We start from the raw sequence: 16,542 nt of genomic DNA, 5'->3' as shown, positions 1-16,542 counted from the left end.
GAATTAGTCAAACACTTAGAACAATAAATTAGTTATAGAAACTCATATTCATCACCATAAATAAATTCCATATTGGATTGTTTTGGAAAAATGTGATTCACAATTTCAGGTTTCCAATCCCGAAAATCCCGGGATTGACGCTGAAAAATCCCGGGATTGTTAAAAAATGGACCGGGATCCGGGATTCGGGATCCCGGGATCCCGGGATTGACATCCCTAGGTAGCCCTCACTGTACTTCTAGGCGTTATGAAATCATCATGACCTGTGGAATAAGACGAACTTTTAATTTTTTTAATCTCAACTCACTTTCCAATTTCGAATTTTCTCTGAAGCAATTTGTGCATTATGATCTGATAGCTTTATGATAGCATCTTTGGAAGAAATTTCTGCCTTTGAATCGTCAATAATATTGAACATTGAGTTTAGATTTAAATTTAGTTCTCTGCTTTCTCTTCATTAGATAAAGAGATGTCCAAGCATTGTGTTCTTTCCCTCTTTTCATCTTCCAGTCTCTTTTCCAAATGAGAATTTTTGGTTGCAATATCAGACAGACATTCTTGGAGATCGCTATTTACCATCAGACAGGCATCCAAACGATTCAGTGTATTTACAAGATGGGGAACAACATCTATGATTACATCACTTAAGTGCTGAGAAGTTATAACACTAAGTGCACCATGAATTCCCATAGCTAAGTCAAACACTTGTTCGTGCATTAATCCCTCGCCTAGATGCATTCACTCTTCGGAGGTTTGCTTAGTTAGATCATTCCGTGTTCGCCTGGTGAGTATTTCAAATTCGAGACAAGAAGCAATGATAAAAGCAATTAATAAAAGGAATGGGTAACGAAGGAAAAAAGGAATGCGCAAAGAGAGCTTTCGTGGCAGGTGGTGATAAGGAAGCTCCTGAGAATGATAGGTTTCGAAAAGGGTTATTGTGATTGGTAGGATGATAATGATAATTGTACTGCGAAATGTTTTCCAATCAAAGATAACTGGATGATAAGTGATGAAAAAGTATTTAAAAAGTTCATAGATGACAGACAGTACGTAAGCGCGAAACTCCTAATTTAAAATTTGGCGGTACGGAAGAATGACAGCTACTAACTGCCAAGCTCTAGATTTAGCGTCAGCGGTTGCCATGGCAATGAGGCACGTGCAGACCGAACAGCTTAGTTGGGAGTACAAATAAACAAGATGATAGACAGTCAAACAGGGGAACAGGCAGATAGTCGTTTGAGCCGGTCTCACCGTGCGTTATCACTCAATGAAATGCTAACCCTAAAGTGGCCTCTATCCCACTATATTATTATTTTTAGTATGTATGATGTTTTATTTTTATAAATCTCTGTATTTGTGGATAGATATGTTTTAATAGATATTTGTAATAGGGACAGCTTCCAATTATGTTTGCAATACTTTTGGCCTATGTAAGCATGAGAATAAATAATGAAATACAGCATGCCTACTCACATTATTTGTACAAAGCCAGACTTCGCGGTTTGCCACCGTAAACATTCTTGGGAAATCCTCAGCAGTGACTTTTGCATAAATACTTTTATCCGAGTTTTTAAGGTTGTGCTTTACAGAACACTCTGGCGTGAATATATGAGGAAAGTCAAGGCCATACTCTCTTCTGCAACTGTTTCAACAAACAGAAATTCAAATGTATTTGTCGATAACATATTTATTCAATTTTATCAAAATCTACCATTTCAAGACAAATGTCAAATTTGTTTGAACATTACACTCATAGTTTTATTAGCTGAAGACAAATTACCTTTAACTTCCCAGTCTAAATTGTATGCATGAATAGCAAGACTTGGAATTGTCACAACCACTTATTTGAAAAAAATGTACCGTAGTCGATAGTATAGACTATGCCAGAAGTTTGTTTCTGATCCACGGCTCCCTTTGAGTACAGACATGGCTTGGCGGCGCACCTAGTATAATTTATTTGTTTTGCATTGCATTATTTATTATAATCAAACTATTAGTTTATATTCTTAATATATTCTTAGTTTAGTTTATATTCTTAGTTTATATTCTTAGTTTATATTCTTAGTTTATATTCTTATACCTCTATAGAAATTTTATGACATGAATATGAATGGAGTGCTTACTTGAAAAATGTTACACTTAGATAAGCAAACCATGGCAGCAGTAATGAGCAATGTCTGATCTAATGGGAGGAATGGGCTTGTTCGACTTTATAAGTTCCTTGTACCTGGAGTTCATTCTTCAAACTGTTTGGCCAAAGCCTAAGTCTTCTTGAATGCTTTAACTTACATGTCAATTGAAAAATATACATATGTTCCCCTGCAAACACTTGTTTAGGATGTTCAAACGTTGAAAAATATCTGTTAGGAACACCAGTTTAAGGAGAAAACTTTCATCAATAAACATGTCAGCAAGAACATTATTGTCTTTGATTAGAAATATGTGGATTTCTTGCCTCAGTTGAAATACTCTTAGCAGAGAATCGCCCAGAGATAGCCATGGCGCACTGCTATAGTACAAAAGCAATGAGTGTTGAGCACCTGTGTCATCACACAGTTTATGAAAAAAATCGGGCCTTCATTGGTCTGGTTTAAAAAGATTAATCAATAAAAATTGTATCACGATTTTCATAACTGCACTCAACTCTGGACTTAATTTTGCTGCTGCTAGTGCTTCTCGATGTAAATACAGTGTGTCCAAAGAGCGTTTGGGGCTTTTGACCAAATGCGAGATTGCAGTCCTTGGTAGTGGCCCGACATTGACCGGCCTCCATCAGTAAACACCCCAACAGTCTTCCCAGTTGATATCGTTCTCTGAAATAAACTGTCAGAAGGTAGTTTGGTTGCCTAGCCGCAGAGCCAGAGCCGCACGGCGCACGCACAGACTGATCCGCACTGTTTTGTAGTGTGACTCTATCATAGACAACGGCGGCGCACCTGGCACTAGCTCGCGGCGCCCCCGGCCACAGTTTGGGAGCCTCTGGACTATGCGCAAGGCGCGAATCGCTGTTTTCTTTGATATCGCTCAACAATCTCACGTTTCAATTGAGTCCAAACAGTTTTTCAAAAAGTCTCGAGATGGCACCACCAATCATTACAACTTATTCTAAATTTTTGTCTCGATAAGCTTTTTTGAATGACTTGATAAAAACTGGAAAAACCTGCACATTTATTGCCGATAATCTTTGACATACAAACTGCGATCAATAACTTTTACAGAGATACTTTTCAAAATGTCAAATATTAAATTCATATATCTATCGCAATGTAACCTTCACTGGTACTCAGTAGGTTCCAAAAAGCACAATAGTCCTGAAACCATTCGAGACAAGCACTCTACGGTACCTAAATCATCAAAATTGGATCTGTGTAGATTCTGAAAACTCTCAATTGGAATAGTCGTTTTAAATATGTTAGTGCATTTTCTCTTTGAGTAACGAACAGTGCTCAAAGAGCATAATGTTGACATACCCCAAAAATCAAATATGAAATCAAGTCCAGCCTACTTACATGAACTCATTTGTAGTGCTACCTCGTACACCTTCGAATTTTTTGTCCCATGTCGAACCGACCCTCAGATTCATCCCAGCTGGAGAAATATTGATCAATTTCCTTGATCTATCGTTGGGTGTAAAAAGAAAGTCTTTGACTGCTCCCTTACTCCCGACTCGCATTGGTACGATAGAATGTGCATATTCCTTAAAACTGAAAATTTGATTCAAAATAAAAAGAGAAATTCATCATTCAACATATAGTTCAGTCACGGGGTAGTGAAAAAGGGCCGTTTGGGGAATTAATTCCGAACATGCTAAATTTACGTACAATGAATCTGGAGTAGGCCTATTGAATAGCTTATACAAGAAATTGACTTTCTAGCCCTGAAGCTTTTTACATAGTGCCCCAAAAACCTCAAATTTTCGGTTCATTTTCAAGTTTCCTTCGATTTTGCTAAATCAAGGACTGACAAAACAAATAACTATCTTATTTTTAGATAATAAAATTTCAAATGAAATGAAATAGTCCGGATCTCTCTATCTTCATTGAGTGTAATTTGGAGTAATTTTTCAATCAACTATATTATCTTCCGATTTCCACATCACCTCCATTATAAATTCTTTAAAATACATTAAAAAAACATTAAATACATATTTTAATTTTGAAAATTTAATGAAACTTTTTTGACTTACAATGCGTTTCATAAAGTTTTGAAAAAAGGAATTTATGATGCAGCCCTTTGTATGTTTGAAATATAACCAGTGGAATCTCTTACCAAAATCAAATTTGAGCCTCAGACCCTTCAGGCCCCCTTATAGGATTGCACCAACCAAACTCCCCCGCCCCCAAGATCAGATGATCATATGGGCGTAATTGTTAGCTTGTGGTTCGAAACCCACCTAAAGAATGTTCACTCGTCATCTCTCATCATCATTCATTCCGTTCATTTATTTATTCTTTATTCATTTATACAATATATTATACAGTATATTATCAAAATGATAGGGAGAGGAAAAATAAGGTAACCTTGTGCTATTCCTCTCCCAAATTTAGATAACACATAGTACGAAGTAGGTTAAGTCTTGAAGTTCTTCAATACACAAAATTTTCAGTCGTCAAGTAGATTTTCAAATTTAGATGCTTCAAAACTGAACATAGAAGAAATATTTCACATGTTTATGACTGAAATAGCAAATATTCACATATTAAAAATATACTTTTGAAGAATTACCGAAAAACAAAATTAATTCGGATACTCAAGCACAAAAGCTTCGAGCTTATTATGTGGTGATCCTCTCAGCAAAAAAATAATAATAAATATGAGTAGGTTTTGAAAATTAGAGTGGAATAAATTACTCAAATAGTCCGATCAAAATCCTCGTTCACATCGTGATATTAAGTTGAATTTTATCGTAGATTTTCAGTTTAAAATGATATTTAATTCAAGTGAGCAATCTAAAATAACAATCTAATCGGTAATAGCAATTTGAACTTGAAAATCATGGGATAGCAACATGAATATAAGATCCTACTCACCTAGGATTTGTTTGTGGTTTGGAATTGATTTGATCCATAGAAATTTCATCGATCAACTTAGAATCTGTAAATTAAATAAATCTATAAAGATCTAAATTATCAAGGCCCGGTTGCTTTTTCGAAAAGAAGGCTTCTCTGATTGGTTCTCGTGAAATTAATCACGATTAAAATTTAACTGTGTTCGTGCACCGGCTTCAAGAATGATATTCTTAAGCACAGATATGATGATATTCTAATTACAGTTACTATTCTAATTACCTATTACCGTAAGTAAAGAAAGTATTGCTTTCCGGGAAAAATTGAGGTACCCCAAGAAAGGTGTGTGTGTGTGTGTGTGTGTGTGTGTGTGTGTGTGTGTGTGTGTGTGTGTGTGTGTGTGTGTGTGGTGTGTGTGTGTGTGTGTGTGTGTGTGTGTGTGTGTGTGTGTGTGTGTGTGTGTGTGTTGTGTGTGTGTGTGTGTGTGTGTGTGTGTGTGTGTGTGTGTGTGTGTGTGTGTGTGTGTGTGTGTGTGTGTGTGTGTGTGTGTGTGTGTGTGTGTGTGTGTGTGTGTGTGTGGTGTGTGTGTGTGTGTGTGTGTGTGTGTGGTGTGTGTGTGTGTGTGTGTGTGTGTGTGTGTGTGTGTGTGTGTGTGTGTGTGTGTGTGTGTGTGTGTGTGTGTGTGTGTGTGTGTGTGTGTGTGTGTGGTGTGTGTGGTGTGTGTGTGTGTGTGTGTGTGTGTGGTGTGTGTGTGTGTGTGTGTGTGTGTGTGTGTGTGTGGTGTGGTGTGTGTGTGTGTGTGTGTGTGTGTGTGTGTGTGTTGTGTGTGTGTGTGTGTGTGTGTGTGTGTGTGGTGGTGTGTGTGTGTGTGTGTGTGTGTGTGTGTGTGTGTGTGTGTGTGTGTGTGTGTGTGTGTGTGTGTGTGTGTGTGTGTGTGTGTGTGTGTGTGTGTGTGTGTGTGTGTGTGTGGTGTGTGTGTGTGTATGTGTGTGTGTGTGTGTCTATGAGTGTATGTGCGTCTGTGTACACGATATCTCATCTCTCAATTAACGGAATGACTTGAAATTTGGAACTTAAGGTCCTTACAATATAAGGATCCGACATGAACAATTTAGATCAAATTCAATTAAAGATGGCGGCTAAAATGGCGAAAATGTTGCGAAAAACAGGGTTTTTCGTAATTTTCTCGAAAACGGCTCCAACGATTTTGATCAAATTCATACCTAACTTAGTCATTGATAAGCTCTATCAACTGCCATAAGTCCCATATCTATGAAAATTTCAGGAGCTCCGCCCCATCTATGCAAAGTTTGATTTTAGATTCCCAATTATTAGGCTTCAGATACAATTTAAACAAAAATAAAATAATGTGATTATTTCAATTATTGCAAACTGTTAACAACTGTTGATTCTACTAAATAATTCACTATGAAGAGATAGCAGACATCGTGTGTTTCCTGCGTTATTGTCCTCTAACCAACTGGCTCAGATCTTTGAATAGTAGTAGACTTGAGATGCGCAGGAACACTAGCGTCAGGTGATCAATTTTCATAACGGCAAGGAAAGCTGTGTGAGTGCGCCACACCAGATTTTTTCTATTGGTCAATACTATAGCCATGTAGCCTAAAGACTAATGAGCTAATTTTTTCTATCCTAAAATACTAATTGGAAAATTGAACAGTGAATTTCTTATTAGTAACTTTTACTGCTATTGTTTAATCAATATGTACACATATTGACTGCGCTATAGAAGCTAGATTCACTCAATCACTGCTCTGCTCTTCCACTGGACACTACTTGAACAAGGACTACACTATTTCATACGGTTTCCCCCTTTGAGCCTCTGCACCAACCCTCTATTAATTATCTAGCAGCTGGATCGCCTCGACTTTGTCATGTTGGTGCAGTCGCCTCTCGTGCCTCTCCGCATCTCTGGATCTCTATGGACACCAGGTCGACGAGCAGGTCTCTTTGAAGATTGCTGTTCCTGTCATACCAAGGAGCATCCACAATGTTCCTTGCCACTTTGTTTTGAAAACGTTGTATGACATTTATGTTGCTGTCTTTGGTACAACCCCAAAGTTGTATACCATACTGGCTTTAATATCTGTTCGTACAGAAGTACTTTGTTTCGAATTGAAAGGATGGAGTTTCTTCCAATCAGCCAATACAGCTCATTATATTTGATTCCATGCTCTTCTCTCTTCTTCTTGACATGGGCCTTCCAGCGAAGCTTTGTGTCCAAGGTCATACCTAGATACTTGGCATCATTAGCATATGGTACAAATTGGTTATTGATAGTTATTGGTATGGGCAGGTCCTTCTTATTGGTGAAATTGATTTGAATCGACTTTGTTTCATTCAATTTCATTCTCTGCTTTCTAGTCCAAAATTGAACTTTGTTGCTGGATCTCTGTAGTTTCTTTGTTGCAATATGAATATTACTGTCTACTGATAATATATGGCTGTATCGTCTGAAAAATTTGCTGTTGTATTATCATCAAGGCTGGGAATATCGCTGGTGTAGAGTAGGTAAAGAACTGGTCCCAGAACACTGCCTTGAGGAACTCCTGCTTTAATTTCCTTCAAATCAGAATTTGATCTTCCATGCCTGACCCTAAAGTATCTGTCAGTCAGATAGGATTGTGATATATCTGTCTATTGCTCTGGTAGCACTTTTTCGAGCTTGAAAATAAGACCTGCATGCCATACTTTATCAAAAGCTTGCCCTCTATATCAAGGAAAGCTGCTGAACAATCTTTTTTCTCTTCTAAGCACTTCTCTATAACATTTATAATCATTTGCACTTGGTCTATTGTTGAGTGTTTCACACTGAAGCAAATTGGTTATTTGGAATTATGTGCTGTCTCTCATTCATTGGTTTAGCCTACTCAGTAAAATCCTTTCAAACAACTCGGATAGGACCGGTAACAATGATATTAGCCTATATGATGATACTTCATGTGGCTCTTTACCTGGCGTCAGTAGCATTATAGCCTTTGCTTCTTTCCATATTCCTAGTACGAATTTTAGTCTGAAAGAATGTAACAATATTCATTGTTCCAATAATTGTGAATGATAAGGATTATGCGAATTATCATGAGAAGTCAGCCTGAATAACAATTTATTTCACTGCTTTGCTTTTCTGTGTTGTGTTTTGTCGACTCTGTGAGTGTGTGCGTCGAAGTCACACTACTAAGAAAATCAACGATTTTCCAGGAGCATCAGCTTGGTTCATGACCTTATAAGGCAAGGAATTTGTGTCCGATTGATTATCAATCATGCCTTATTTGATTAGGAATTTGGAAAATAGCTGTTGCTTGGTGGGAGAATGTATCTTGAATTGTAGTTGTACCATTCCATTCTATTGGCAGAAATTGTGATGGATATTTTCAATAAAATGTTAACTGCCAATCACAGTTAACGTTGGTTAGGTTCCTATCTAGTATGGACGATCACACAGCTCCTAGACCAGGCAAGTGTACCGTGGGCTTCATTCAGTGTCTGTCCATTGCTGGTAGCAGAACAGAATAATGTAGTCTCAGTATTTTGTGTTAATCATTGTTTTTATGCTTGTTAGTATTTGGCTGTGGAACCATATGTTCCAATAGCATGTTTTAGTTTTTTCCGCCTCAGTAAATGCTTTAATTGAGAAGAGAGGATATCACATTTGTCACCTCACAATGGAGATTTTCCTCCTATTACCGCTACTAAGGTACATCATAGATTTATAATATAATTAAGGAAATTATTATCGATGAAAGCTTCCATCAAAGTATTAAATTTATTGTGATAGATACATTTAAGTGTAAGTGTATTGTGATAGATTTATTGAGTATAGTCCTTTTGATTCTGATTTTGATTTGAATGGAAGATGGTAATGGTAATTCAAACTGATGAGTGATAGAAGAAAATGAACAATACATGCTCTTGTAGAAATGTAGAGTACCTACAAGAAGGAATTGAAATATTCTTGGATTTTAAATTATCCTTGAAGAGGAATAAGCTATTAACCTAAATTTAAATTACAGTATTTTGTGTTATAGATTTTATTTGTTTTGCTGATTCTAATGAAAAGCTTTCTTGATTCTTTAGGAAACACATATCATGTAATTTTTTTTAAATTACACTATATGTAATTTATGTAAGAGAACAGACTGAACAAAATAACTATAATACTCAAAAGATCTTATATTGAAAAGTTATTCCATCTACTAGTGAATTAAAGTATTGTATTATGGAATAATAAATATGTACTCATCTCATTGTATAAAGGGCATGACCCTGATTACAAATAAATTCTTTTCTATTAAATCAAGATATTGAAGTAGGTTATGTCTATTTGTGTTCTAAATTAATAAGTATTAATTTGGGTTTTATATAAAAAAACCTAAAGAATGTTGACTTTATGATATAACTGAAGTTGAGTTAATTTGTATTATCCTAGTTTATTTTTCTATTCTAACAGCGGTCAAAGTACGGGTCCATCAATATACGAGTCCATCAATGTACGGGTTCATCAATGTATGGGTCCATGAATGTCTCGTGAACGTGTGTCTTCAAGCCGCTGAGATGCCTCTAAATCGATGGCAGTCCTAGAAGCTTGGGGTATGCTGTCTCCTGACGCTCCTAGAGCTCAATCACCGAGCCTAGATTCAAATTGAAGAAACAGCTTTGAGGTTACAACTTTTTCCCAAATTAAACAAACGTCCCAGGAATTCCGGCTGTGGCAGAATGGGTTTTAGTGACTATAGGCTTTCAAAAAGGGAGGGTAAAACGTGAACTATTTAATCAATTAAAACGTGCTAAATTAGAATCCTTTTTGTGTTCGCTATCCTTGTCTATTATCAGACAAAGCAGATAGCTCTACAGTTACTACAGTAACTTACTATATTACCCATGGGTAATATTAGCTACGGGTAATATAGTTACTGTATACAGCTACTATCATTTACAGTGACTATATTACCATACTATAGTTACTGGTTATACAGTACAGCTGTTACACTATAGTATAATTGAGACAGTTTGGCCATTGACTTTCATGCTTCTGATTGGCTAGCTCAAGCAATCACGTGGTACACATTAGCCATTAAGAATCCAAACAAACTTTAGAATCCTATCTTATTGCATTGCACAGCCATTTGCATATTTCAGTAGTTTAGTGATAATGTTTCGGAGATTAAAAACTATAAACAATACTCTCAAAAATATCAATATGATAAGATTAAGATTAAAAATATCAATAAGATTAGGTCTATGCTATGTAATTTAAATTCATTGTGTTTCAATGTTTTATTCAATTGTGAACATAATATATCAATGCAGGTCAACTTGAGGAAAAAACGAAGTGTTCCACTTGACTATAGTTATCTGTAATCACTATGAAGTCAGTAAGCATCCATGTTACAGTATTGTAATTATCTAGGTACTATTGACTGTTCCAAGTTCTTAAAAAATATTTTGGGAATTGAAAAATGTTTAGTAGAAATTATAAAAAAGATTCAAAATTCGAGAAAACATCAAGTAAACGAGAGCGAATTTATATAATCTCATAAAAACGCTTCGTGTTATAGAATTCAAATAGATGGAATCTTAATGGCGGCGGCGGGAAAAATAGTTCCGATGGCCAAACTGTCTTGAGATAATCGTTTGTTGGCTACGAATAAATTAATATAAAGAACTACCAAAATATTTTATCTCAATTACGAAAATCCATTCTCATCCCCACTATCATGAGGAAGTAATAGGTATATTTATATTTTCTTGTGGAGTAGATTATAATTATATGAGTTGGAGTTGATGATTATTAACAAGGATCAACAATTAATATGATATTATGAGATACCGGTTTATCGGAATAACTTCATCTGTAGTAGACTATACATGAAAGTGTTGACAGAGAATCGGAGACTGCAGTCCTATAATTTCCATTGACTTAATAACGTATAATGACGTGAATCTTAGTATAGACCATAGTCGGGAATCATTCTCGATAAAAATTACTCACCAAATTTGAGATTATAAAACCTTCCTCCATCTTTGTAGATGAACTTAATTTCTTTAATTTTGGCGCTGTTTTTATTGGATCCCAAATAGTCGACAGTAGCCACTTCAATGTAAGGATAGTATTTTATTTCAAAAATATCTCTTACACTTATCAACTGGTTAACCACTTTGTAGAATACGGGTTGGTTCTGGGAAAAATCAATCAAGTTTACAAAAAAATCATTCATATCCTCTTGAATAAGGGCCGAACCACATGAAGCATTTATTCGGGCATTTTTGCACTGGAGGCTGACGGTTCGGCAGGGCAGGAAGTTCTCCGATTGACTGATTACCGAACGCCAACCCAATCAGCTGATAATCAGCCAATCGGAGAGCTTCCTTCCCCTGCCGGATCGTTCGCAGTCAGTGCAAAAACGCCCGAATAAATGCTTCATGTGGCTTCGCCCTAAAAGACAACTCAATTTTGGCCTGACAAAAATGAGCAATAAACCTGATAGATTACGAAAAAAGTGTAATAAAGGTATGATTATTCACAATTCTTTCAAATAAGCCAATTCTTTCCTGTATTATACTATAGATTATTATCATATTGTATTCATCTACTTTACTCTGTTTTTTGAAGCCGAATCAAATACTTTCCTGACATGGCATTAGTATCTTAATCTTCAGAATAGAACATTGTCTGAAATATGTTTTCTAATAACTCTTAATATATAAGAGTGTGATGTATCAGGAGTTGTCTATCATAGTAAGGGATCATTTATTGAGTATACTATATGCAATCTCCCTTTTTTCGGATTAGTTGTAGGCTATGTTCAAATTGAGAAGTTTGTTTTGAAATTCATAGAATTCCATGTTAACATTTCAAGTGAACTCTCAATAATATTATTATTCTGTAATCGATATGAGTTGTTTAAAACTTGCTTGAATTCTAAAGCTGATTAATGCAGTTGAAGATTGATATAATGTATAAAACAATAATTTAACTTGTGAGAGGTAGAATTGTCTACATTTCAAGTCAGATTGAAAGCTTTAAATTTGAAAGAATTCTCTATTTAAGGGCCGGTTTCCGAGCTCGGGATTCTAGTTCACTTTTGATATGGTTCACTGTACATTTCAATATAAAAGTTTTCAAATTATAAAAATACTGACACAATATTGTTGTATAAGCTGTAAGGAATGAATATGGTAAATACGTATGTAAGAATGAGTATGTAAATACGTCATTGGCGGTTTTGGAGCCTCTGTCGGTCGCCCAGAGGTGATAATTAAAACCATATTACAAAAAAAAACCAGCGTTTTCCCACCAATCTACTATTCAATATATTTCCAGTAATGAATGTTAGGCAGATTTTCATAAAAACTTTAGTAATAATTTACATTTTCAATAATAAGGACACTTTTTTCAGAGAGATTCAACACAGTCACCTAACCAGAAACCAAACAATGTCACGTTTATATAATCTTAGTATTAGTATCAGTTTGCAAAGGTACAATTCATTTTACATTTCCCAATGACTGTATAGAAACCTCCTCCAGAAATAGTTGAGGCTGGGGCGGGCCGAGTCACTGTAGTGTTAAAGCGCAGAGTCTCTGAATGGTTAATGCATGTTGGATGGCAGGATGCAGAGAATTTAATCAAATCACCTTATGTTTGAAATTCAAATTTTAATTTGTTTTTTTTTACCAAATACATTTTGCAAAAAGCGATTCCGACTGTTCTGGTGTGATGAAAATTATAATTATTAATAAATTATAAAAATTGGTATTATTAAAGCCGATTACCTAATTTTCTTCCAATTGATCTATATTTTCTTCCTCTTTAAATTTAAATTGATTTCTTATATAATTAATACTAAAAATATATTAAATATAATCTATTTTTATTTAATTTACCGTATGTATCTTATACTTATAGCCCAATATGTTTTATTGTAACACAGCTAATCTTAAGAACTGCTCCACACACGGACGTAAAGGTCTATGTGGGTTCTAATATCATTTTATAATTATTGTAATTGTGTTGTTAAAATTGTATGATACGTGAATGAATAAATAAATTGAATTGAATTGAAAGCGTTCAAAAACCTGTTTGAAGAATTTTATTTACTTATACAGTTGAACTCCAATTAACAAAAGTAATTGGGACCGGAGACCGGATACCATTCGGTTAATTAAATATTTTGTTAGTTTGAGTTTCCTTGAACAAACGAGAAATTCATTTAAAAGTATTACTTGTATTTATTATTTACCGTAGTACCTATTATTTATTATTATTATAGCCGAATAAATGCCATTCACTGAATTATTTAACTTTGCTAAAGGAGGGTTGTTGCTCTCTTTGAACATATATCTGAAATTTCTGGAGATCAGAAAAAAATTCTTGTAGCCCATAAATTTATATAATTCTATAGCATAGTTATTCCTAAAAGCGATTCAAGTAAACGGAGTTCGGATAATTGAAGTTGAACTGTACTGTACTTTGAATTTCAAGATTACGTCCTAAGGACTTTAGGGCGTCCTATAAGATATTAAGATCTTACGTCCTATAAAATATAGGACAATGAATCGGAATTCCAATGGTTAGCATTCAAAGTACAAGACCTTCATGTCCCAGGCCTACAGGTAATCATGAATTGCCGGTAACTGATTCACGGGAAAAATTGTAATGACATTGATAGAAAATTTATGAATTTTCTGAAAATTTATGAACTTGTGAATCGATAAAGTGAAAATGAACCAAGGATGCTTCCGGGTTCAAAAAGTAAGTGATTTCGACTCTAAAGATTATCTTGATCAATTTCATTAAAACGTGAGTGAGAAAATATTGACAAATAGAAAGTTATTTTTGGCAGGAAAAAAGTAAATCTTACCGCATTGGTTGGATCTCTACACAGCCAAAATTCTCTGAAGAAATGAGAAAAATAATCTGAAACATGTTCTGATGACCTTTCTTCACTTGGATTTATTCTATAGCTTCTAGGACGTTCCAGAAGTTCGGGTCCTGTGTACCACTCAGGTAAATCAGTAAGAATACATCTGTAGAAAAAGTTAATGATTGTTTTTACTTTATTAGTTGAACTGAAGTGAAAAGTAATTACATTTGAAATTGAACGAATCAATATGCCTACTTTTGAATATTATTGTGCGTATGAGATGAAGCTGTAAACACAAAATACTGACAAGCAGAGATGCGATTGCATCATAATGTATTAATGCACTAATGATACGTGTCACGTGTCGTATTTGAAATGCTTACTATTCAGTTAGTTGATGACATAGCGGTCTGCTAGTGCTCAAGTAGTCACATTCGAGAGTCGTGGTTTTGAAATGTTGTTCTTGCACAGTTCAGTCGCCATCATGCGATGGAACCATGGAACAACGAGGAGCTTGCGCTCCTTTTAGAATCTTTTTAATTTGGCCCTCTTAGCCCGAGTTCCGAACCGGAAATCAATATTGTTTCGTGGGTTAGTACATTTAGAAAAGTAGGTAGTAGAAAGAAAACTCGAAGATCTGAAGATCCACGGCCCATTAGATCATGTGATAACATCGAGACAGTGAGAGCTTCAATTTTGCAATCTCCAAGGCATTCAGCACGCAAACATGCGTCAGCCCTTGGACTTTCTGATCGTTCTGTGAGGAGGATTCTACACGAAGACCATCCATAGCCTACAAGATGGATATAATTTACAAAATGGCTGTTTCGAAGGAATATTTCCCAGAATGCCTTAGAGGCGATTGCAATGGTCGGCTCGATCTCCTGATTTGCCCCCCTGTAATTTTTTTCTGTGGGTTTTTTTGGAATTCCATGTCTATATGAACCTTCGAAGACTCTCCAAAATTTGGAGAACAACAGGTAGAAATTGCCAGAATTACACCTGCAATGCTTAAAAGGGTGCTATAAAATACTATAAATAGGAACTAGAAGTGTATCCAGAGTGGGGAATGTCACCTCCATTATAAAACTCTTCAAAACTAAATGAAAAAAAAACTTAAAATACAAACTTACATTTTGAAAATAGAATAGAACTTTTCTGACTCTTACACAATGCGTTTTATAAAATTCAGTAAAAAATAAGCTATAATGCCACACTCTGTACTCTATCAATGAAAATTGAAGTTATCTGTGTACTGTTTCAACAATAGTAAAAAAGTCATAATAAAACTATAAAGTAGTACAATACAGAAATGGAATGAAATTATAAGTAAACTAGCAGAAACCCGTGCTCCGCAAGGATCTATTTTAAAACTTGACAAACTGAAAACTTGACGTAATGAAATTTTGAAGCATTGAAATAGGCCTATAACCATCCTTGGTTAATTAGGAATTTACATGCAAAATTGCAAGTTAGTTTCAGTCCAGTAGCTTTAGACGTGATGATGCGTCAAACATAATTTTCCTATCCCGTACTTGTATATAGTCACTTTATTATAGATATAGTTAACGACTGCAAGAGATAGGACTGTAGAACAGAATAGTGGTGAAACTATGATAGCGCCAGAAGTGTCTCAAACACAATAGTTAGTTACTACATGAAATAATTTTTGATAATGATTTTTAATAAATGTTAAAACATCATAGCTGAAAGTTGTCAACCTTATCATCATCCTTATCTTAGAGAGACTTTTGTTTGAGCCGAGTGTTAATCTATATACATAAAAATTAATGTCTGTTTGTATGTTTGTTTGTTCCCTATAGACTTGAAAACTACTTGACATAACGGCATGAAACTTTGGGAATATTGGGGATGGTTTCTGAAGAGAAATTTCAATAGGGGGGATTATAATAATTAGTTATTAACCCTTTTCACAGACCTATGTTTTCGAAATTGTCGACAGAGCGGCTACCGAAGAACGGAAAGATGATCATGATTCAAGATCATATTGTGATAATATGATTGAGTATCTGTAGCTACCAACTGTATAATAAACACGTCACCCTGTGATAAATTGTTTACTGGGATTAAAACGGTAGTTTGGAGTTGAAGTTAGTGTAGTTGATTGGTTACCAGCTGTAGATAATCGTACCTTAGAAGACCTATACAAATTATTATCACTCCCCTATCATTGAAAAACTGGAAAATGTTTGAAAAAATATTCAACTCATGAAAGAGAGTTGTTCATATTGCATCCATTAATTAGGTACTGAAGAATGAAAGAATAATTAAAACATTTTTGAATTTAGCTTAGCTTATATTCATCCTAAAATGGAAGATGGAATGAATATGGAATTCTGTGTGATTCATTGTACATCACATAATTCCTGGACTATCTATTGACAATCAACAACTATGAAAACATTGAATTCATTTCTGAAACACTGATTTAACCAATCTATTTTTTTTTTTTTTAATTCCACACTTTACTGATAGATATATTACCAATAGATATACTACCAATTGATTGAGTAGAATATGTTTTCGGAATAATGAATGCTTCATGACTAAGCACATAGGAAGTCCGTATTGAGATGTAAATAAAAATATTGTCAGATGAATTTCATGATTCACCAAATAAAGTCAAGTTT

At 35.0% G+C, this 16,542-nt stretch overlaps 1 protein-coding gene across 1 annotated transcript in view; it reads right to left on the bottom strand.

The window, feature by feature from the left end:
* Nucleotides 1–245: 245 nt before the first annotated feature.
* Nucleotides 246–16,542, bottom strand: part of LOC120350305 — a 24,086-nt gene continuing 7,789 nt past the window's right edge. Inside the window, exons 3-8 of the mRNA XM_039422956.1 lie at nt 13,889–14,054; nt 11,017–11,203; nt 5,031–5,094; nt 3,510–3,704; nt 1,474–1,642; nt 246–263 (exon numbers count right to left, since the gene is read on the bottom strand). Of these exons, the coding sequence (XP_039278890.1) occupies nt 246–263; nt 1,474–1,642; nt 3,510–3,704; nt 5,031–5,094; nt 11,017–11,203; nt 13,889–14,054 (799 nt within the window). The remainder of the gene's footprint in view (nt 264–1,473; nt 1,643–3,509; nt 3,705–5,030; nt 5,095–11,016; nt 11,204–13,888; nt 14,055–16,542) is intronic.

Source organism: Nilaparvata lugens, chromosome 3 (genome assembly GCF_014356525.2).
Source record: "Nilaparvata lugens isolate BPH chromosome 3, ASM1435652v1, whole genome shotgun sequence".
NCBI lineage: Eukaryota > Metazoa > Arthropoda > Insecta > Hemiptera > Delphacidae > Nilaparvata > Nilaparvata lugens.
The sequence above is the reverse complement of the archived record's forward strand: the minus strand, read 5'-3'. Positions and strand labels throughout refer to the sequence as shown.